The 26,212-nt window shown below is 30.2% G+C and overlaps 1 protein-coding gene across 2 annotated transcripts in view; it reads left to right on the top strand.

Moving 5' to 3' along the window:
* Positions 1-24,360, top strand: part of mol (dual oxidase maturation factor 1 mol) — a 69,154-nt gene extending 44,794 nt beyond the window's left edge. For both annotated transcript variants that reach the window (XM_089223987.1, XM_089223986.1), the window contains exons 4-9: positions 20,260-20,394; positions 20,575-20,800; positions 21,381-21,595; positions 22,827-23,025; positions 23,152-23,415; positions 23,824-24,360. In XM_089223987.1, the coding sequence (XP_089080113.1) occupies positions 20,260-20,394; positions 20,575-20,800; positions 21,381-21,595; positions 22,827-23,025; positions 23,152-23,415; positions 23,824-23,881 (1,097 nt within the window). In that variant the 3' untranslated portion in view covers positions 23,882-24,360. The remainder of the gene's footprint in view (positions 1-20,259; positions 20,395-20,574; positions 20,801-21,380; positions 21,596-22,826; positions 23,026-23,151; positions 23,416-23,823) is intronic.
* The last annotated feature ends 1,852 nt before the right edge of the window (positions 24,361-26,212 follow it).

Here is a 26,212-nt window from a genome sequence, read left to right as displayed (position 1 = left end):
TAATTAAAAGAGTAAAATATTAAATAATTATCGATTGGTTTTGTTAGTATAACAAAATAGGTATTACCTGCACATAACCATCATTAGCAACAACAGATTACAATCTTATTTTTAAAAATGCTCAAAGACTAGAAATCCGATTTTTGTTCATTGTAAAAGTCCATGAGTTATAATTCACACGTGTTCAATATTCATAAAAAGAACATAGTTGTTTTTAAATTATTTGTTAAATATTGAACCAAAGTTTTTCTGCCATTAGTAATTCCACAAAATATTCCATATTATATTATTACGTAACATATAATATTGCATATTATTATTGCTTGTATTTATAATAATTAATATGTTTTGAGTAATATTATAATGTGGATATAGAGCATACTTTGAAATTACACTAATCAGAATATAGGCGGTGTCGACATTGTCGTCAATAATTTAATCCAAAAAGTATGTAATATAAATAATGAAGTATACGATTCATAAAATATATAATTATATATGTTGATTTCTTAAGTCAAGCTGTCTATGAATATACAGGGTGTATCAGATAGAACTGACTAAAAAAAAAAAAAAAAATATGCTAATTAAACGTACAACAAAAATTGTGAAAATTATATAATTAATAACTAATTTAAGAAATATACTCATTTCAGAAATAATATTGAAAATAATATCTGAAAGAAGTTATAACACTCCAAAGTAATTTATCCAAAAAAATATTGATATTTTAAAAAATTCTAAAAAATAAACTAATTGATTTAGATAAATATTTTTACCATCAAAATATTTCTTTTAATTAAATTTACAAATTGGCTATTTTGAATTTTTCCAACAAAAATTTAATCAAGTAAAAAGTTTTTTATTTGTACTATTAAAAAAATGAAATTTTTTTTTATATTGTACGTGTAGCGTAAGGGTCTCTTAATAATAAACAAAACAAAAAAAAAAATTAAAAAAATATTAATTAGAACAAAAGTTATTCTAAAAGTCAGTTCTATCTGTTGCACCCTGTATAGTTTAGAATATTTTGATGTAATAATATTTAAATGGTGCTGTTTCTGGAATGTTCATTACAAAAAAAAAAAAAATATTTGTTCTCTGTTTCATATCATTAGAACCATTGTATTTGTTCAATAAACTGATACTATTATGATTTATCGAAGAAAATTAAATAACGAAAAGCCGAGTCCTATACTCTATATAGTCTATAGCGTTCTAGCTAGGTAACCGATCTAAGTGGGTAGTTACTCTTTGCAGGGCGTGCGTGACTTTTTTTTTAAACCTCGATGCTTCACAATTAATGAATTCATAAAATCAATCCTTAGCTAATCATTCGTAATTCTTAAAGCCATTATATCAAAAAATTATACTCCCAACTTCTGAAACTACAATTATTGAACGTTAGTTAAATCGTTTTATGATTGACGTCTATATATTTATTCTAATTATATACCCACTATATGTCTATATTATAGACATTACCATTCAACCACGTGTTAGAACATACATTAACACATTTTGCAATTATCGCAGTACCTAAGTTGGTTTGTAAAACTCGACTTTATTCGAATTTGTCACTACATAATATTTTGCAGTGGCAGAAAACCGGAGTGAAAAAAGACGAATGCATTTTTGTTTATCGCATTCATACTTTAAATAACGCAAATATATAATATTTTCACCGGCAATCACGTGTAATTACGCTTATGAAACTACTTATATATGTATATGTGCGTGTGTGTATTTGTGCTGATTATCGCGAACAATAGCAAAAGAAACAATATTGTTTTTTCCCGTCAATCTTCAAGGATACATTTGTGTGTTATTCTCAAGGATCGGAAATAATTGTATCGTTAGTTATTCAGAAAAATAATGAAATTAATTAAACGTCTGATGTATATTATAATAAATACATAACACTGAACATATTTATATAATGCGTGTACACGCCGCACGGTACAAGCGGTGTTTGTTATATTTTCATATAGGTACCCACACATATGCAGTCGAAGAAATCCAAGTGAAAAGTCATTGCGAAAATTGTATTTAATACGTCTGAGTGACCTTAGAACTGCTGACCGAATCGAAAATATCGTGTTTACATTTGTGTATGTTTCTCCATTTCAATTTCTGTTTCCACTATATATAATATATATATATTATATATTTATATGTGTGTGTGTGTGTATAATAATGTATACATATATGTACATAATACATACATTATTATGATACCGCTTGTAAGTATACAACACAAGTTTTATTGTACGCGCATCATAGTAGGTACCTATTATATGTACAACCATCGTATGAATAAAATAGGTAGGTACCTAAGTAAAATCGGAGTGAAGATATGCGATATACATATTAAATTATAGACGTAATATAAACGAAAACATAATATGATGTACCTATATTGGCTATTATGAACGGTACACGCGGATAGCGGTGTAAACGTTGATGTGAAAACATCACTCCCATCTACGTTTGAATGAAAACGGTATATAATAAATAATAATCACATTTTCTGCGATTAAACGCGTTTCGCAAGTGACGGTGTTAAAACTAAGACTACCGCAAATTATTACCGCGTGTTATGATAGGTGGCTATACCTATATCGGCTTACGTAACCGACACTTAACTATCGAAGTAATTTATGCACCGCAGAACGGGTCAAGATACCATTATTATAATATATCATCATTACAGCACACACGTACGGGCATAATACTGCAGACATTATATTTTTCAATCTTGTTTTACGTACTTATTATAAAATATATTTGTAGTACATATATTATTGGTACCTATATACGCAGGACCGGATCGAATAAATTTGGCCTACCGAATTTTTTGTACTTAATCGCATTGTTTTTCAACCTGGGGGTCGCCAACTTATTATCTAGGGTCACGTATGATTTAAATGTTTAAAGCACACAAAATAAATTAAGATTAATGTATATTCGATGCGAGTATATAAAAATATATGTGGTGGGTGGCTAAAAAATTGGGATTCAAAAATGGGATCGCCACGGTAAAAAGGTTGATAAACACTGCTTTTTTCGGACCACTCGCAAACTAAACCCATATTAATATCAATAAAACCTACAACAGTATGATATTATATAGGTGCTTAGGGTTTTCCGGTCTATGCAAGTCCAATATTAAATCTCCATTTTTTCAACTTTTTTTCAACTCATTTGGAATTTTTAAATACCCGCTTATAAATTGTTTACACTTTTGAATATGTTTCCTGTGGTGATACAAACTTATTGTTTTTAACGAGTAGGTATCACTATTTTTTTCTGTAAGCAGTGATTGGAATAACTTTTTGGAAATGTCTATGCATCTTAATAGAAATTTAAGTTGGTAGTTTCTGAGTTAGTATAGTCCTTGTGCTAAGGATAATAATCCTAATTATAATGGTTTTACATAAAATAATAGTTAGTGTAATATTATTTTAATCAAGTACTTATTATTCTTAGACATTTTTAAGAATTACAAAATATCTTAATTTTTAATATCTTAATTAGTAATTATACTATATAATTTTCAAATCATTATAGTTCCTATTTTTTCTACCATCATGGACTATTAAAGACTTTGAATACATCATAGACTTTAAGGTTTTTAAATTTGTAAACTCAGATATCGTCTCTTTAACAATTAACAGTACAAAAGGGTGGAAATTTGAAAAAAAAATTATTTTTAAATCAAATATAAAAATCCTATGTTTGAAATTATATGTTTCCTAAAATATACTTCTGAAAATCAAATTTATAGGAATTCATTATTAAAGAAAAATTAAATGACGGGAGTAAGTGAAGTTCGTGAGTTATGCTTTATTACAAATACATATTATGCGTTCATAAATCGCTACTAAACCTACCCGTGTAATATACCAGAGTACCACCCATCGGCCACTTATAACGAGTAGGGTGTGGACGTTTGCGGACTATTGCGGTCACAGTAAAATAATTGAAAAATACAGACTACAATACACATTATTAATATTATAGTATTTATTTCGAATTGGTAAATACGATATATATTTTATATTCTAATATCATAATGACAAGCTCAACCGGAGTCCAATGACTCTCCTCTCGGATCTTCCATCGATTCTCGCGATTACTTGTCTATTCTTATATATATATATACGTATTACACATTCGACGTAACACAATGATAATATATAGCTTCTCATCGACTGCAGTCGTCTACGTATACTTATAGCAAATCGATCGCAAATCGCAATAGTCATTTTCACATTATATTATACTATACGTCGCGAGATCTCCGTTTCACTTTCGACCGTGTGTGCGTGTGTGTGCACGTGTGTGTAGTAGTAATGTTCGGCATAAATATATATATAGGTAGGCAATAACACGCGAATACAGTTAATATGTACGTATATGTATATATATGCGCACGTAAGACTTCGGTCGCGTCATGACGATTATTATAAACGCGTCCCGGAGGGTCATCGCAATTGTCCTGGCCGAGAGAGCCGCTCGAGCGTTTCGTCACACGACTCACACGCGACAAGCGCTCTTATATTATATTATTATTATTATGTACAGGTACATACGTCGTCGTTGTTATATGTTGGCGTTTTGTCTTTTTTTTTCGCAACAATACATAATAATAATAATAATATAATGTGCAGCATATCGGTACACGGCACGTGATAATATATTATGTTCGTACAAAATAATGACTTTGTCGTCAACGTCGCGCTGATCGATCGACTGCTGCAACGACGACGACGACATCTCACGAGACGTCGCCGCGGACCGTCGATCGCGCGTTTTCGTCGTCCTTTTGTCTCGCCGACGACTTCTTCGCGAGACGACAGCTTTCGCACGCCCTCGAAACGTATAATAGTTATCATTATGTGTTATTGCGTAAACAACAACGATGATTGAAATATTCGCCCTTAAGCGAAAAATATATAACAATAATAATCGAGAGAATATTACGCGATATCGCTGCGCTTAACAGTCTGGTCGATTCGCGATATGATAATAAAAGCGAACGGGAATTAATAATAACACTGTATATTAGCACACATGAGTAGGTGCCACATACCTACACATATGTGCATACACTATACGCGCGTATGTCGTGTTTTTGCGCTTTTTATTTGTTTTGCCGCCGTACACATACCGCCGACTCATCCAACCGTGACCGCTGCAACGACCACGGAAAACCATTATTATTATTACAGGCGCATTATACGTACCGTAGTTGGCCTCATTTGCACTGCACACGCATAACACACATAATATTATAAATATTACTGCATAATATACTGCGCACCATAATATTATGTATAGGTATAATATAGGTAGCGCATAAATACAATTTTGTATTATATATATATAATTATATTATCGCTCGCGTTCTTCGAGATTTTCTTTCAGTCTCGCGCTGACGTCGCGACATTTTATTATATTTTTGTAATTATAATATTAGAAAAAAAAAATCAACTACTGTAGCTGCTGGTGGTGTCAAATCGGGCACCTGTTACGGTAGCTGCATGCAAGTCGTTAACCTACGCACCGTGTGTGGATGACATCTGCCGCCGACCGCGACGTCTCGTAAATCGCACAGTGCAGTCGACAGGTATAACTACGCCGTCGTCGTAGAGCTAGCAATGCACCGAGGCCATAGGTGGATTTGTTTAGCCGCCACGAGAACGAATATTTATGACATTTCATTTCGTTTGAGAAAATATTAATAAAAACGTCTTAACGGTCTTACCTTTTTTGGTACAATGCGCGCACACATACGTCGCGATAGCCGATGAGTGTTATATTATCATGTATATATATATATATATATATATATATATGCGTGTATACAGATTACCTGATTCACAATGCAGTTCACTCGCTCATCACTCTGTTTTTTTTTTTTTTGATTTTTCAAAAATCTGGTCATATATTCTAAGACCAAACGAGTACCGACCTTTTTTACTGCAAAATATTAAATAGACGCAGTATATTAAACCTATATGGACTGCATTAGATAGTTATTTCACTTCTATAATTTTTACAGATTATAAAATATCGATAAATTATTAAAATATTAAATAATAATTACTAAAATTTTCAAATAATCATTAGCCTCAATGACTTAATATCATCCAATAGAATATCTTAGAAAAAAATAATTTACTTAGCAATTATTATAGGGAAAAAATAAGTTTTCATCAACTTATTAAGACACATTTTTGAAATGTTATATTTGGGTAAAAATATGATTATCTGAAAATATGGTCCTTAAGGTCACTCAAAATGTCATTCTTAAAAAGGAAAAGGGGATGAGTTTGGAGAATCACTCTGTATAGTTACTGACATATGTGAATGTAGCACATTTGATAACTAAACTTAAAAAAAACCTTAAATACGGGGCTCGCGGATTTCATGTCCTATGATTGCGCAGCTATAAACGTTTGTACACAGGCGTACATTTATTACTACGACTGATGACTTGCCTACACATGTAGGATTTAATTGGATACCTACCGCGAACACAGTAACGAAACTTAATTATTACTAAACGTGAAACGAATCATTACCTATATGCTTTAAATCGTGGATATATTATTCTTAACTTCTGATTGGTTATTGTCTATTGGTACTAGAGAAACATAGATGGGTTTACTCGAGGGTGCATGGAGCGACTTTGATTTTTTTTTTAACAATTCAAACTATTCAACAACTCAGAATCGTTGGTTAAAGTATACAAATTGATGTAAAGTTTAACTTTTTAGTGCATAAGTATGCATTTACTATTATTTGTATCTTTCATTTAAATTCTACATGTTTAAATGCAGAAAAATACGAATACGCATATCCTTTGCTCGTAGACTTAAGCTTTATTGATGATTCAGACTTCGTTAAAGATGATTTAATTTATTTCGATTAAAACAAATAGCACAACCAAACGAACTTTGAAACTCATCACAGTCATTCGAAAAATGTATATCTATCTCGCCGCCACTATGTATAATATCTTTTAGAGTTTTTCTACATTTGATCGTGATTCGTGATAAATATTAAATGTTAAATCATTTTAAAATGTTTTATATTTTAATGATCAAAATTAAAATAACTTTAAAATAAATTATTTACTTCAAAATTATTAAGGGATCCATGTCCCAAGAAAGGTTAAAAGCCAATACACCTACCTACGTAATTATTACATAAAAAAATTAACTGTTTGCTCATGGTGGTCTTCAGTGGCAAAAATTAGGTCTTCCAAGTATGATTGTCCTGCAAAGTTTAATACTACCACCTGTTACAAGACGAATCGAGTCTGCAGTGTGCAGGTTAGGCTAGGTTAGGTTAGGTTATTATTATTATTATTATTATTATTATTATTATTATGCCACAAAAATGAAATGAAAAGTATGGGGAGTTCCCGGAGTTATATGATATATAATGTTTATTTAATATCCTAACTTTATTAGTTTTTCAGTAATAATTTATAATTTAATTTAAAAATTACGCAAGATAACCACGAATTTAACAAGACTTTAATTTAATATAAAAAAATCACCATGTTAATGTTGGCCCGAAAGAATTTATTTAAAAATCTGCGTTAATGTCGATATTACTTATTATAAGTTGTAGAAGTGATCGATCGCAAACACGCCACGACGGGCGTGTCGTGTGCATAAAGAGGTAAACGTGATTTTTTTCGAAACGTTCTTCGTAAACTTGCATCACGTAATTCACGATTACGAAAAAGAGATGGGTTTAGTAAAATTATAAATTATAAAATATATATTATATTTTATTGTCGAAATTAGGAAATGTTACTATTTTCACGATTTTATTTGTACGAGTTTATAGGTACGGTTATAATAATATTATATTACATTATCGTGAATATATACGCATATAGTTCCGAACGAATCGATATAGTGTATTATTAGTGTCGCCTTGAATAAGATAGATCCTGTAATGAATTCGGCTTGATAACATTACATATTATTATACTACTCGGACGGGCGACCACCGACACTAAAATAGGAAGTTCGATATGCTTGCGTATATGTGTGTATGTGTTATATGACGCATAGTCCGTTCGCCCTCCTTGAATATATATTAACTATTTTCACGCGGGTAGGCCTCTAATCACTATAAGGTACGACTACTGTAGTCTATCTACCTTTATAAATATATATGTATACAGGGTGAATCACCTATCCAAGTCGCCCACTTTAAATCTTTAACAATGCGTTTATTTGATAATTTTGATTTTTGACATTTTTAAGCATTTTTTGAATGTTTTAATTTTAATTTTTAACATAAATATGTTTTTAGACTTGGAACAACTTTTTTTAACCGATTTTGTGTAACGCTTTGCTTATTGTCATAGTAACGTAATTCAACAACTAAAACATAATATCTTTTCCTTGAACTTTTTCTATTTCAAATAGGTTTAAACTCATAATTTATATATATATTTTTTTTTTGTATTAAGGGACAATAAGGCAAATTAATAAAAGAAGTCAATGAGTAACAGTGCCGTGTTAAATGTCACCCTAAAAAAATCTGTTATAAATTGAATGTGCAAAAATAACATTCAACTTACTATAATATTATACTTTTTATGTAAAATTATTTTAAATATGTAAAAAAGTGCATTATAAAAATATTTCCTATTTATTGTACATTAAGGTTAGGTACTCAATATATTTGTATCCTACTACGCAAATTTTATACTGTCACAGAAAATAAACACGCAAGTGCATAAACATCCACCCTTTAATAAAATAAAATAATATAATTAATAGTTGTTGTGGTTTCACATGCGATCAAACCGCAGCTTTGAATGATGGATGTATTTAAGTACACTGATTTTGATTAAGATTTATACAGCCATACTTTATGATAATGTATTGACATAGGTATATGACAATACAATAGTCAATAATATTATTTTAAGAAAATTATTATTTTTCTTATCACAAAGAATCAATAAGTATTGCTCGGGTCTCAGTGGGTGTAATTTGTTTGCCAACTTTTACATTTGTGACCCGAATAAATCTCAACAAAATGTGCATCAATTGTTGGAATTTTCTTTCCAAACAAAAGATAATTTTCTCGAAGTTGAAATTTGTGGTTATGAATATCTGAACATTAAATATTTAAATATTATTTAACAAACATAAATAATATTTTAAAAAAAAATTGTTGTCTATATAATCTATATTTTTTATAGGTATTAAAATAATTCATGTAATAATTAGTGATGACTCAAAAAAATATAATATTACTTTAATAATACGGCCCAGTCGCGATAATTTGAAGTTGAAAGGGTATATAGAAATTTGTTTCGAGATATGTATAATTCGATATCTAACTAGTTAATAGAGGAAGACTTTTCTGAGGGAATAAAAAAAAGTCGAATTGTCAAGTTTTTCGAGCTATTGAGGTTCGAGTTATCACGATTTGACTGTAAATAAGAATAGATTCCTTTTAAACTTTTACAACTTTTATCATTGTGGCACTGTAAATACATGGTATCCACCTGGTTCTAAGTAATAACTAGTTATTTTATGATATATTATTATATTAAAACGTTTTCCAAAAATCAATCATCGAGGATCGAGAAGAAAAATACTTTTTTCGATTGATGTGAAATAGTTTTTTTTTTTCTGAAAAAAGTGACGTATAACTAAAAGTGCGCAATCGTGTATCTACGTTGTGAACTCAAGTGACAATAGCTATACCAAAATAAATATTATTAAAACATAGTTATTTAGACATTATAAATACATATTCTATTAATAAATACAATTTTTTCATACACCCTTTTCACGACAAATATTGCAACTATTATATAGGTGGTACTATACTTACCTATTTTATTAACTGACTGACCTCAGAAGGCGAAATGCATTTATTTGTTGTTTTTATTCTGACGTGAGCCAGCTGATGGCGAAAATTCGGTAATTCGTAAATTCGTTTATTGTACACGATTGTATAGATACTGTTTCAAATAATAAATGATATAGTCCAGTGCCGTAGCTAGAACTAGATGTGCCCCGGTGAAAATTTAATCTGTGGGCCCTTTACATATACGCACAGTGGGTGTAAATGTAGGGGTGCTTAAATAATTGATGGTACACAGATCTGTAGGAGGCTTAGCCCCCCCCCCAGTCCACCCCCCCTAATAATATACTAAACTGCATTGCAATAATTTTAAATTTTTACTTATTAATATTCTTACTTCTTAATTATAACACAAATATAATTAACTAAAACTTTAATTAATTATACTTCAATACTTGTTTAGACAAATTAATAAAGTTGCAACTGTATGAATGTTAATATAATCGCCACTATTTTTTTATTTAAACTATTAAACAACTATACGACTGTACATAATGTATCTATCATGAATTCAAAATATTTAAAAACTGAGGCTGCCATTGTGCTAAAATAACAAAGTACTAACGGCATAATCATTATATTAGTACCTATATTACTAATATTATACTACGATAATATTATTTAAAAAAAAAATTTTTTTATTATTATAGATTTTTAATTCTTATAATATTTTATTTAAGTATGGGCCCCATGTTAGAAATTGAAACGTGGGGCCCCGGTGCAATGAACCGCCCACACCGCGGTTTCTACGGCACTGTAAATATACACTTTCTTTTTTTTTATGTGTTTTATAATAATATAAAAATCTTTTTCTTTGGTATGCGGTTTTTTGTATTCTATTTATTTTACTGTTCTTAATCTTTTTTTTATAATATTAAACATACATCAGCATTGGCATTGGCTAATCAGTATAGCCTTAATAAAAATTATTTTTTATAATGATATGAAAACGCATTTACTTAAGTTTAACTTTAAACGAGCTGAAATAGTAGGTTATTAAAAACATCTTTCTGGTTGTTAATTTGTACCTATACATCAAGTTGTGTATTAGACTCTAAAAAACAGCCTATTTATAGTATAAAGTAAATTGTAGATTCAATAACAGTTCTTTTATGAATTATTTTATAAGAATTTTAAAAGAGATGTTAACATATAGCCGTATTGATAGGTACCTAATAATAGTACAATTTTCGACAGTTGTGAGCACAAAATATTATGTAAATTTTGATGTTTAATTTTTCTTTAAGAATTATTATATACAACTATATTAATATTTATGTAATATGCTATATTGGTAATTGGAATTACCTGCATGTCTGCATAAAAATTATAACTGTTTACTATGTGTCTATGTACATTGTACATAATATTTTTGTTATGATATTCTAAAATATAAAATGTTTTATATTATTGAATTTAAAAATAACCATAAAATGTAATTGAGGTATGATGTATATTGTATATAGTAAAGTGCCCACTAGTAAATGCACTTCTATATTAAGCACACATTACAAATATCGATGCAAACTGAGTCTAACTAGATGGGCATTGCAAATTTACAACCTTCGAACCCAAGAAATTGTATAAAGGTATTGATTGATTGATGACGTTTTTATGTAAATTTAAATATTTTGAAATATGTATTTTGATCATCATTTATTAGGAACTCAATATATTTTATTCAGAAGATTTTACAATTAAAATAAAGAACATGTCTACAAATAAAGTATAAATGTTTGTTTATAAAAATATAATAAATACTAAATAAATAATTTTAAAAATAAACATTCAAGGATAGTAAGAACCGTTAAAGTTCTATAGTTATTATTATAATAAATAATTTACAAGTTCTCGAGGTTAGATTTGTGATTATTTACTATCTATAAAAGTATTAAAATATGTGCTTTTTATGTGAAATATAGTTAATTAACTTTTATAATATTTTGTTTTCTAGAATTACATTTTTTTTTAACACTTTGATCTAACTTATAAGCTATAGCCTATAATATTAATCTCAAATTTAACAATGGTTTTAATCATTTTCTGGTTTATAAAAATGTAATCCAAGGACTATGTTAAACATCTTTAAAATATGTGACCTATGCACAGCTGTTGTTTATATTTTGTATCTACATAAATTGATTTTTATTTCATAATATTGCGTCAAAAAAAAAAAAATTTCATAAGTAGTAGAATTAGTAAAAACATAAGCTTTTCACGTGATAAACTGAAAATATTTTGATCGAATCTCGAAAAACGAAAATTATATTTTAGGAAATTATGTTGGTACATTATATCAAACAAGAGAAAATATATTAAGTAGGTATGTTGTTATTATATAATGCAAGTATCCGTCATTATAATGATATATATTATATATATACCTACGTGACAACTGACAAGTCACCAAGATAAATGTGCCGAAGACCGTATAGTGTTTTACTTATTGCGAATTTACTAGATTTGACATTACTAGGATTAGGATTTTAATGACCAATATAACTGGCAAAATAAAATCACAATTAAAATGTTAAAAAAAAAAAAATGTTGCAATAAAATAACCGGATAGTTCAGATCTATACTAAAGTATAGGTACATTTTTTTTTTTTTTTTTTTTTTTTATTAATGATAAGGCTTCAACAATAAAGTCATTAGCCGGAAAAACATGTTTACAAGTTATTTACAATCATCTTAATATTAATATTTAAATAAAGGAAGTACAGTATAATACAGGTATATGGTGTTAATGGTATAGGTAACAGTAATATATAATTATTTAAATTCTATTATAGAGATTAGTTATTTTAAGGAATGTTATTAGGAGGTTAAAATTATCTATACTTAAAATATCTTTTAATGTTAAGTGTGGAAAGATTTTTCTTTGTTCAGATAGATTAGGGCATTCCAGGAGTAGGTGTGCTGTGGAAATCGGTGCGTTGTTGCATAGTTCGCAGTTTGGTCTCGGCTCTCTTCTCATTAGGTGTACGTGTGAGATGTTAGTGTGTCCAATTTTCATCCGTGTCCATATTACTTGTTGTCTTCTCGTACTTGAGGGAGGATTTGGGTTAGGTGACAGAAAAGGTTTTATTTGATGTAGTTTGTTGTTCAGTTCCTGGTCCCAGAGTCGTTGGTGAATCTTTTTGCTATTTATTAAGGAGTTTCGGGCGGTGTCCTTGAAAGACGAAAGGTCTAATTTGGGGGTATTGATGTTGGTGGAGGCGGCTTCTTTAGCTGCTACATCAGCTTTTTCATTTCCTGGTATGTTTTTGTGGGCAGGAATCCACATGAAGGTTACCGAACGGGGGGCAAGGGAAGAGGCTCTTTCTTGTATGTTTTTTATTATTTCATTTGATGTCCCTTGGTTTTGTATAGCTAGAATAGAACTAAGGGAGTCGCTGGCGATTAAGAAAGATTTTGTATTTTTCCACTTTTGTTCAGTTAGTTCTATGGCTTTCAGGATCGCTAGTGCCTCGATGGTGAAAATAGAATTAATCTCCAGTGAAGAGAACTTAAAGGTTTCTTCATCTGTGATTATAGCTAGTCCTGTTTTGACGTTGCATTTTGATCCATCGGTGTATATAATTTTATGATTACAGAAATTCTTAAGTATAATGTCATTAAAATGTTTAGGGATTTCGGACGGCTCTATGTTTTGGATTTCTTGGATCATTGAGGTGTTGATGTTTAGGTTCATTTTCCAAGGGGGGAATATGTAGGGCGTAGGGGAGAGCAGTTTAGGCAGTGGTGTATTTGTTGTGTCAAGCCATTTTTTAATTCGTGTAGATATTGGTTGATTTTTTTTTTAAGTGTAATGAAGGAGGTGAAGTGTTGAAAAGGTATGGTGATATAGCATTGTTCTTGTCGGCTAGTCTTTTAAGTGCAAATTTATAGGTGAGCATGTTTCGTCTTATTTCGAGTGGAGGAGTATTTGCTTCACATAGAATGCTAGGTATGGGGCTGGTTTTAAATGCGCCAATACTCAGTCGAATTCCTTGGTTGTGGATTGGATCTAATGGTTTTAAGATTGCTTCAGGGGCTGCTCCGTAAATTATGGAACCGTAATCTATGACGGATAGTACTAGACTTTTATATGTTCTCATTATGATGATGCTGTTAGCACCCCATGCTCGATTGGAAATGGCCCTGATTACATTTAATCTTGATTTGGTCTTAGTTTTTAAAAATTTTACGTGTTTGGACCAGTTTAGTTGATTGTTTAGGTTTAAGCCTAACATTTTTAAGTCATTTGTGGGCGGAATTAGAATATTGTTCATGTAAATATGAGGTGGGGTTATATTTGTTTTGTATGAAAAAAGGATACTTTTGGATTTTGCTGGGCCAAATTTGAATCCCGTAGATTTTTCCCATTTGCTGATTTCATTTATGGCGTTTTGCATGATTGTTTTAGATGTGTTTACATTTCTTCCTTTGCAGTAGATAGTACTATCGTCGGCAAACATAATGGTTTTGAGTGGTGGTGGTATTATACTTGGAAGTTCGTTAATAGCTATTATAAAGAGGGTGACACTTAAACTTGATCCTTGGGGAATGCCGTTTTGGAGATTGTGATTACTGGAGTAGGTTTCGTTTAATTTCACAGAGAAGGTTCGTTTTGATAGAAAATTTGAGATATAGGCGAGTGTATTGCCATTAATATTATTTTTTTGGAGTATATCTAGTATTCTATGGCGCCAAACCATATCGTAGGCTTTTTCAATGTCAAGTGAAGTTAAAAGTACGTGTTGTTTGATGTTGAAGGCTGAGTAAATGTCTTCTGTTAGTATAGTTAAAGCATCTATGGTGGACTTATTTCTTTGGAAACCAAATTGTTGGTTGCTGATAAAATTTGTATGTTTTAAAGTCCAATATAATCTTTTGCTAACAATTTTTTCCAGCAATTTGCTTAGGGTGCATATTAGAGATATTGGCCGGTAAGATGTAACTTCGTGTCGATCTTTGTTGGGTTTAAGTATTGGTATAATAATGGCTCTTTTCCAAGAAGTAGGGAAAGTCCTCTTCTCCCATATTAAGTTGAAGATTTTTAGTAGTATAGAGATGGCACTGATAGGAAGATGTTTAATAAATATGTATGGTATTTCATCATGGCCTGTGCTGTTTTTTGAATTGCATTTATAAAGTGCATCATAGAGTTCCTGTACATTGATAGGTGTGTTTATTGGATGGTTTTCATCCATTGAAAATGTAATTGGATTATCTGTTTCATTTTTTGATTTTGAGTTTCTAAATTCGGGGGAATAATTTTCATCACTGCTGTTTTTTTCAAAGATTTCAGCAAGGGCTTCAGCTTTTTCTAAGGAGGAGTGGTAGGTTTTGTCTCCTATTGTCAGTGTTTGAGGGGTTTCATTGAATTGTATGCCTTCTATTAATCGTATTTTTTTCCATGCTTCTTTAATTGGTGTATTGGGGGTTAGATCATTTATAAGTTTTTTCCAAGATTCAATTTTTTGATGTTTTATAATTCTTCTTGATAGGGCTTTGGCTTTTTTTAAATTTATGTGGTCAGGGATTGTTTTAGTTTTTTTATATCTGTTGAGTGCTTTTTTGTAGTTTTTTATAGCATTATTACATTCTTTGGACCACCAAGGGACGGGAGTTTTTTTGGGGTGTGTTATTGTTTTTCCTATGGATTTATGGGCGGCTTCAGTTATGATTGAAGTGAATTGTTTTACAATTATATCAATGTCATCTGTATTTAATTCGTTGTTAAGCATTTGGTTTTCTGACATAGTTTTGTCTACTATGTCTGAAAATAGCGTCCAATTTGGATTTCTTAGGTTCCATTTGTTTGTGTTGTAGGGGGTCTGCGGACTGTTTCTATGGTGTATATTAATTAATATTGGCCAATGATCGCTATTAAAATAGTCGGTTTTGACTTCCCATGAGAGGTATGGGGAAATTGACGGAGAGGCTAAGGAAAGGTCGATCGCTGAAAAGGTTCCTTTGGATGAATTATGACGAGTACAGGTTCCATTGTTGAGGAGTGTAATGTTTTCGTCATCTATGATTTTTTCAATAATTTTTCCTCTAGGATCGGTGTGATTGCATCCCCAATTTGTATTTCTACTGTTAAAATCGCCGACCATTATATAAGGTGAGGGTAGTTGCTTTATTATATTAATAATTTGTTGGTAAGAAAAAACCATACTATCAGGTAAATATATATTGCATATGGTTATCTCATGGTGTAGCTGTATTCTTGTTGCAATTACTTCAAGTTCTGAGATGATCGGTATTGGTGATGATTTTATATTATTTTTAACTAGGATAGCTACTCCCCCACTGGCGCGGTTTGGGTTTGTTTGTCTTTCCTTGAAATATCCTTGGTAGTTCTTCACTGTTGCATTATGGTTAGGTTTTAAATTTGTTTCTTGGAGACAAATAATACTAGGTTTTAAATTATTTACTAAGAGTTTTAGGTCAATTATTTTTTTGTAAAAACCATTTAGGTTCCATTGTATAAGTGAATTCATTTTTCAAGTTTGATATGTTATAAGCTTTATGTTAGTTTATCGAAAATATTAGGACGATTGGAGGTGGGTTTTTAAAATTTTTAGTAGTTTTCCTAGGCGAGTCTTTAGGCTGCGGTCTGTTATATATGCTGTGTTTACTATTTCGATTATAGAGATTGCATTTTGTATGTCACAGTATTGTAGGACTGTTTCAATTATATTGTTATTCTCTTGTGCATTTTCAATCATATCTTTGAATTGAATAAATGAGATTGCACGTGTTTTTCTTTCAAAAAATTTTTCTGCGGGTTTTAAGCTTATATTCAGGTTAGCGATGAAATGTTCAAGAGAAGGGGTTCTCTTTCGTTTTTTTTGTTGTTTTTTTGTTGATTTTGTTATCCAATCTGAATTATCGTTTTCGTTTATATCTTGTGAGGTGTGATCCATTGAGAATTCGTTTGAGGTTTCATTATTCGGGGAAGTAGGGGGGGGAGAAAGGGATGATGTAGAAGGCGCCGGTCTTTTTATTCCTATGGGAGGTGCAATGTTTAATTCAATATTGTTAATATCTTCGTTTGATTCGGTGTTGGGTTCGTTGTCTAATGTCATGTTCTCATTTATTTTTGTTTCGGGTGTAGAGCTATTGTGCGTTTCATTTAGTACTAAATGTGTTTTCAGGTTAGGGCATTGGTTTGAAATGTGTCCTTTTAATTTACAGTGGAAACATGTTACTGTGTCGTCGTTTATAAATATTCTATATGCAATGTCTTCGTGGTTAATTATAATCGATGTAGGTTTGTTTTCAAAATCATCTGGTTTGACAAAAATTTGTCTTTTGAAACTCATTATATGTGTAAAACCTTCTATATTAAATCCGGCTCTTAGTTTAATAATCGGCGATACTAAAGTAAAACCGGCATAGTTTAAACTCGATTCGATAATAGAATTAGGAATTGTTGGGCACACATTAGATAATATTAATTTTTTTGCTGGGTTAATTAAACGGCGAATATTGATAATCTGGTTATTGACGGTAATGTTTTGGTGATTGTCAAGAAGGTTGTCGATTGTATTTTTGTTTGAGAGATAAACACAGAAACGACCATTAGATACTCGTGAAGCATACGTAATGTCTTTCGGTGAAATTAATTTGGAAAGAGCGATAAGATATTCAATTTGTGGTATATTTTCGATAGTGTTAAATACTATGGCTAATTCTCTTTTTGGTAGTTGTTCGGAGGCTACTTTTGATGCAAAGCTTGGAGTATTTGTACTTTGTGTAAGTATGTGTTGAGTGTTGGTTGACGGTTTATTAAGATCGGTCATATTTTTTTTGTCGGGAGATTGAATACGGTTTGGTTCAGACATAATATTTAGTTCGCTTTTGTACGGATGTACGATTATCGGGGTAATTATGTTTTAATATATATCGTAATATGATAAAGCATTGTATTACCTGAGTAGACGTCGGCGTAGAATTGCGTAATGAATGTGCAACGGTTAGATAAGGGAACGACACTTGGAAGCACGTCTAATCGGTACGCTTGCACACGTAAAAGTGAGGTACATTTTTGTACACTAATATACATTGTATTTAATTGTCTTCAAAATAACTGTATTATAGCTGTCCATTAGCAATAATAAAATGGTAAAATGTTAATATTATATAGGGTGTAACAGATAGATCTGACAAACTGAGTAACTTTTATTCTAATCATCATTATTTAATTTAGTTTTTCTGCAAAATGTTTATACACGCATACTCATATTTACATATTTTACACACGTATGATAGACAATTTTTTATCTTCATTTTTCATTTTTTAATACTAAAAATTAAAATTTCCTATCTGATTTAAGTTTTCAAAATGGCTAATTTGTAAATCTGATTTTTAGAAAACTTTAGATTGTAAAAATATTTATATAAGTCTTGAGATTTTTTTAAAAGTGAAATTTTTTAAAGTAAAAATCATTAATTTGAAAAGTAATAACTTTTTAAACTTAATGAATTTAAAATCTTATATAATTTTACTATTGGGTCTACTTTATCCAACAAAATACAAAAATAATAAGATTTAAAAATAAACTATCTGACTTAAATAAATGGCCATACAATTAAAAATTTTCTAAAACCCAGATCTGTATATTGGCTATTTAAGAAATTTAATTTTTAGTTTATTAAAAAATAAAAATTTTAAACTATATATGTCATGACTGTCATGCGATCGTCTGTAAACTATGTAAAAAAAAAAATTTAAAAATTCATAAAAAAAAAATTATTTCGTTTGTCAGGTTTTTCTGTTACAGCCTGTATAGAATGTACCTACTTATACTATGGTCTATGAATCATAATAAACACATTACTTATGTTATCTTACTCTACGATCACGTAGTATGTAATATATTACATATTATTATGTTGTATATAAAAAAAAAATGAATATCTTTTCCACAATTGTCCACCCACTTCTGAATGTATCTGTCGTATGCGATCATAAATCATAAAATTCGTAATAATAGGTGTTGTCGATTTCGTTTACATGGTTTTGCCCGCATCTAATGGTCACTTGAATACAATTATAATCAAGTACCCACCTAAGAAGTAAGAAGCGCCTGTAGAACATATTATTATTATTATCATTTCCAGTTGTTACTTTATACGCTTAACATAATCATAGGAATGTGTATTATGTACGCGCACATATTTTGTTTAGAAATTTATGAATTTAAATACATTTTTTAATGTGTCCATCACAAACTACGGGTATTTTAAATTGCAATGTCCTTAAGAAATTCCATAAAATCTTAAATATATTTTATTTCCTATTTAAATGTCCAAGTTTAAGTATGTTTGTGCATCATAATATATACACTTACAAACATTAATTTTTACATTAAAAATAAAAAATATATATATAATATATAAAGATAAACATTACTGGATTATCTGATAAATAAATAATTAGGTAGGTACTTATCGACAAAAAAAAATTAAAAGTTACCTATTGAACAACGGTTTTTGCATTTTCGCTGGTTTCAAATATTTCGATATTAACCTTGCAAGTTGCATCTTATCACAAATTGTGGTTTTATATAATTAGTTGAGTCTTCGTTGGTTCAATTTGCGTGTAATGTTAATAATAATTAGAATTTTTTTTTACACTTTTGTCATTTTTATACGGTTTTTGAGTTAGTCATAATTTAGGCATAAGTTCTGTGATTTTAGCGGTCTTTCATTTGGATACTACTGATACTAGATAGTGTTATGATTGTATTAGTCTATTGTATTAGTTCTACTACTTATACGAAGATCAGTATTTAAAGTATTTCCATATTAAAGCCTAGATTTAGCTAATGGGCCGCGGGGACCACCCATTGATCCGCCTTTTACATATTATTTTTATTATTTTTATTTTTACAATATAGAAAAGTAATGGCGTTTGTATAATTAATATAGTAGTATGACATCATGATAGAAAAATGTACAAATTGTTTTATAAAATGACAAAAGTATTTCAATTTTTAATAAAATTAATTTTAGCTGCGCGTTATATTATATTGATGTAAAATAATTATAACTTTTAAAAATATAGAATGATGGGATTCATCAATTGTATTTTTTATGAAAAATAATATTATAATTTAACTAATTAGGTTAAAAGATGGCCTCAGGGCCGTGACAAGGTTTTTTGAGGAACCAACAGATTCAGCACATTTATCGCGGTTCGGCGATTTTGCGACCTACTGAATTTTGGGACGCGCTTTCGCTTTTTCGAGGTCTCCGCGGAAAAACTAGATTATATAATAATTTATGTCGTTCGTGCATCATTTTCAATCAGTTTATTTAATATTTTTCAAAAAATTATCGTTTCAGTGTCAATATTGGGTTCCAGTTGGCACGTGGCCGAGACAGTGATCACGAGCGCTTACCGAGCTCTTTCCAAAGAACTGATCACAGCGGAGTTAGGTGCTTACGTTGGACTTGGTCACATCAACATAACCCTATGTGGTAAGGAGCTAATATTCAATTTTTTTTTTATATATATTTCATGTTGCCGACAAGGCAAACGCGCTCATGGTATATCATTGGTATCACCATACGACGAATATAATGGTATAGAATGTACGATATATTGTATCAATAATATTGTATTATTATGTTCAAACACGTTTTTTTGTCGTTTTACAGCTATGCCGTCTGACAACTCTTCTGTACCTTTGGAAGACATCAGCTTCAACGAACGTTTTTCTTGGTTGGGGGCTCACGAGATGGGTGAAAGTTACCAAGCAGCCTTGTACCGGGGCATGCCCTTTCCCATATTGACTGTAGCCGAATATTTTAGTCTGGGCCAAGAAGGATTTGCTTGGGGAGGTCAATATAGAGCGGCGGGATACTACGGAAGCATATTTTTATGGTAAATATAATTATTATATATTGGATCTGTGGTAGTTAAAAGGTTAGATGGGACTTGAAAATACTGAATTTTACCTACAATAGACGTAAATAGGTCTAAAAAGTAGTCTATTTCTATATAATCCCTCTATAGATTTTTAAAACCGTATTTTCTGAATGAAAATTTAACCCTGTGATTGGCTGAACTTTGTGATTAGTAAACCATATATATCGCAAAGTTATCATAGTATATATTCTATATAATATACCAGAGTAACCCATCATATCATAAAACCCATTCCTACACAAAGCATATTTAACAGGAGTTAAAACATTAAAACATAACCATTACACATCTAAATCAAGTTTTTTCCGAAAATTAATGTTTCTTTCGGTGCAGTGCTATGATTCGCTAACCTTTTCATGATCAATAATATACGTATATACCAACACTACTGTAGGGAATGGTTAAACTCTCTAAAGGCGCTTCTCTCTCAGCCACAAACTTACGTCGTGCGTAATATCAATTAATAAAAGACTAATAATTCGTGCACATGCGACGTATTTATGTACCTTAATAATATGTATGTTTATGTTTACAGGACAGCGTTTGTGTTGTGGTTCCTGATGAACGTGCTGCTGGTTGTCGTACCGCGGTACGGGGCGTACACAATGATAGGTATGGGAAGTTTTATGGTCGGAGCCACAGTCGCCTATCACTGCATGCTTCCGTCGTCGCCTCTAGTCATACGTTTTCAGGACGACAAGTTTTTATTGTTCAGGCTGGGCTGGTGTTTCTGGCTAACACTATTCACCGGTTTGTTTTTGTCGCACGCATATTATATATAGATTTTAGACACACCCCTATCGCTTCGTCAAAATATGAATTTATCCTAATGAAGAAAAAAAATTGTAATTTGCGATCAATACATTTATCTGAGCACCAAATTTCGTCCTAAGAAATTTTAAATGAGATTATTTTTAGCCATTTTATGGCAATTTGTAGTTGTGATTTTTGCAAAAATCTTTGATTAATGATTATAAACAATTACAACGATAAAGTTTGGATTTTACACCAATAAACGCACAAAAAATTGTAATTGTTTAAATTAGGTATTGATGAAATTGAAGGCCAATTATGTCCCATGGGGCACGAGCGTAAATTACTATACCTCCTCATTTTAGAAATCAATAACTGTCATGTTACTTTATTCGTTTTATTACCTGTTTTCTGTAGGCGCAATTTACAAACGTCTATCACGTACAGTTATATTATATCATCGTGCATAATACTTTAATAATAATATGTAAGAGATAATTATTTTATAGGATTCGGGTTTACATGTACTTTAAACTATAACGTTATGCATTTATGCACTTATAATTATACAAATATTATTAATTAAGATCTCTGTATAAATTAAAACAAAATTTGGTTTGTAAAACTGTTTAAATTAAACTTGTTCAAAAAGGATTTATGAGATCACGAGACTACTAAATTCGAAGGAACAATGTATAGGCAACTTCATATACATTTGGCCGTCTGCTATGACGTATTACTCATAAATACGTATAACTGATGTCTGATCATTGGTGTGATACGGAGAAATAACGAAATTATATATGTTATAGATAAATTAAATATTTTCCCGGATGAAAATCAGAATAGAAGTTACGATATTTTTGAAATTAGAATGAGTAGTTTTTGATTTTTTAATAGTCACGTAACGACGTAACCCTTAAAACACATTATCTTCTGTTAATCAAATAAACAAATAATTTAATTTTAATTAAATAATTTAATATAAGAAACTGACAATGAATGTGTTGAATGTGTATTGTAAATATTAATTGAATTTAATTGTAAGGTTAAAGTACAACAAAAAATGCATTGGATGAAAATAGATCTAAAAAAAGTACCTATGTTTAATGTTTTTACTCGATGGTATGTGCTATTTATTTGTTAACTAAAAAGTTACAGTTGAGCAGTTGACAATAATTAAATACTAATTAAATATTAATTCGAGTTACTGTTTTGTCTCCCGCAGGTCTGCTGTGCATTTCCGTCGGATTGATAATTGTGGCCATCGATTGCGTGTACCCACACAAGTTCTCCACCATTCTCGAGGTGGACTTCGACACACCGTACGACCGGCACATCATCATCGAGGACAGCATCCACCGGAAGAAACGCGTTGGCAACAAGAGTCTGGAAGAGCCCGAGGGCCTCGGCCGCAGGATACTGAGGTTGTCTAGACGCTATACCATTATTATATAGTTACAACGCAGCTAGGAAACCCGTCGGGTGGTTTTTTCACGCATGCGCATTTATTATATTATCATGATTAATACTTCGCCATTTTTTTCTCGCAGGCGACTGTCGTCCAAGAAAGATGATGACGTCAACAACCATCTGAAACGCGCAGGCGCGGACAACCGTGGCTTCGAGCTGGACCCAGCCCCGCCGAATTCGCCGTGGAGGTTTCCGTACAACAGGCCAGCAGTTCAGGGGGTGAAGTTCAACAGGACTATTTCGCAGGACTCGATGACTAGCCAAACGTCCAACTTGGCAGTCGCTTTCAACAACCGTGACAAGAGCAGATTGTCCATATTGAAAACGTCTTTGACACCCACAAGGTGATCTATGTGTTAAAATATGTGGTGTAATATCCAAAATGAGACATTTTTAAGCCAGAAATTTTGCCACTCTCGAATTTAAAAATTAACATTGATGTTATTTGTAACCATAAAGTCGTTTTTAATTAATCGTACTGAGTGGAATAATTTTTCATCAAAAAAATATTTAAATTTGAGCATATTTTTTTTTATATTTGGGCATTGAATGTTCCAAAAAATTCACAATAATCAGTGCAAACTTGAACCATTATGTTCGGAAGTCTTATTAACGATCGATTTCCATTTCAGAAACTGTGGAGATTCGTTTTTTTTTAAAACTAGTATTTCGGTTTACACACATCTTATCATAATTTGTGATATTTCTTTTTACTGAAAATATTTTTAATTAATTAAAATGTGTTTTTTTAGATCAGCGCCCGGACAAGCAGTAGTGGTAGATAGAGCCAAAGAAGTGTCCATGTGGTGAAACTTCACAAAATAATATAACTATAAATGTGCCAAGCAAAACGATTTGTGAAAATTTTTTTGAAGTCTGAACGTATAGACATATAGATATATACATATTATGTACATATTATATATATTACAAAATGACAGTCATATAAAATTATAATTAGTTGCTATCATATTAATTATGTTGGTTTTGTCAAGTGGAACTAGTGAAACGAAAAGCTTAAAATTCTTGGTGACAAACTTTGATTAAATTAATTTATAATAAAGTACATCAATATTTATACTACAATGATCAAAATATGTAAAAATTAGGGTTAAAAATAAATCAAGGAGATGTGAATATAATTATTGTAATGTTACCTATATTTATTTATTAATATTATCATGAATTTAATGTTTGTAATCATTTAACTAAGTTAATCTTTAAATCAAAAAATTTTTTATCGTGTAAATTATTATTTTTGACAAATATATGTATTTTTATTTATTTCATATTTTGTGATAAGCTCATATTCTACAGTAAATTTGTTAAAAAATTAAAATAAAATAATCCGTGGAACGGCAGTCTCTGCAAAGGATTCTCATTGTGGCCATGTTTGCTCCATCACTTCGGACCTGATGTTTTCAAGGAAAAACTATACTATTAAAAAAAACTTATGATCTTATAAATTTAAAGATTGAAAATTAAAACACATTCTAACGTTGGTAAATAGTTTCTATTTATTAATATAGGTACTATACGGAAATAAACAAGACGATATTTTTTTGCAAATACGAAAATAGACTCATTCAATTTGTAGTATTATATAAATAGTTGTTTTTTTTAATTTTAATTAAGGTCTTTAACATGTCCCCATTGTCCCCTCTCTCACCATTCAAGTTCCTATAGTCGTCTCTGGCAAACGAGGTACCAATTCTGGCATGGTAACAATTTAGTGGAAAAATTAGCAAAAAAAAAAAAAAATGATACATGAATAAAAAAGAATCTAAAAGATAATACTGTATTATAATATATTTAAACTATTGTGTGTTTAACCTATAACCTAGTATTGTATTTACAAGCTTTTTAGTTTATAGATAAAACGCATTTTATTATACATAAATGGAAAAAATACTGAACAAGGTTAAAAATTTGAAATGTTTACGAATACCAAGCTCAAAAAGGTCCTAAATATTTTGAAAATTATATTTTTTCTTGAAAATGCTTATATAAATATTTTGTGAAAATTCAAGTGTATACAATTATGCATGTATGATTTATTTTAATTTAAAAAACTAAAAAATATGCAAAAAACGCAGAACATTTAAAACTAATACATTCATAGATTTGCTCAGACATTTTCAGATAATGTCATCCGAACGTAATTAGTCTTCCTAAGTACACTCGTGTTATTCAAATAATCAAAAAACAATAACCTATAGGTAAACTTTATTATGTTTCAAACTTTATTATAATATGAGTGTTAATTTACTTAATATTTTTAATATTTAATATAATACTCATGATGATAAGTATTTTATATAATTTTTATCCCCACTCACTCGCTCACGTTTTCTCATCAACTACGTTAATGGCCTCACCATAATATTATATATTTTAATCGGTCATTTTAAAATATTATTGAGCAACGATGTGTTCAACTAAATACCGTTATGACATAATATGTTATACAATACTTACAATATGTATTTAGTCGTGATAACGATGTGTAATGACGTGTATAACCAAAAAACGTTAGAACCTATGTCAGAATAATATGGTTTTCAAATGTAAACAATAATAATATTCTAAACTATATTCATATCTGAAATGTTTAATTAACACATGTTATTGCGTTTCAGAAACTTTTAGTCCATCAGTTTTTTTTATGGCTGCATGTAGTTATAATTTATAATTTATTACACTATCGATTCTTTAAAAATGTTGTTGTTTAAACGTGTCTTTATATCAAAAATGCGTTTTATGAAAAACAATATTGTAATAATAACTAATAAGCATAATGCATAAATATTTTTATCCGTTAAATTAGTACATTTGCACATCGCATAAAGTTATCTCAAAAGTTATGTTTTCTATAAATTGTTTCTTTTTTGTGAAAAGTCAATAGCGTATGACAAGATCGAAATAATTGAAATCTTTCACACATTTACTGCACGATTAAAAATAAATCATTTTCGGTTGTCGATTTCAATATAAAATTATAGAATTGTCAAAACAATGTTTATTTTTAAAATTATTTTTTTCAAAATATAATGTCATGATTTTTGGCACTTAAAGTACTACTGTGTCACTGTGACTTGTGAATGCAATGAAACAATGGAGTTCAGACCAATTACCACCAAT

Source organism: Diuraphis noxia, unplaced genomic scaffold (assembly GCF_037042655.1).
Source record: "Diuraphis noxia isolate RWA-SAM2 unplaced genomic scaffold, SU_Dnox_SAM2 contig0003, whole genome shotgun sequence".
Taxonomy (NCBI): domain Eukaryota; kingdom Metazoa; phylum Arthropoda; class Insecta; order Hemiptera; family Aphididae; genus Diuraphis; species Diuraphis noxia.
The sequence above is the reverse complement of the archived record's forward strand: the minus strand, read 5'-3'. Positions and strand labels throughout refer to the sequence as shown.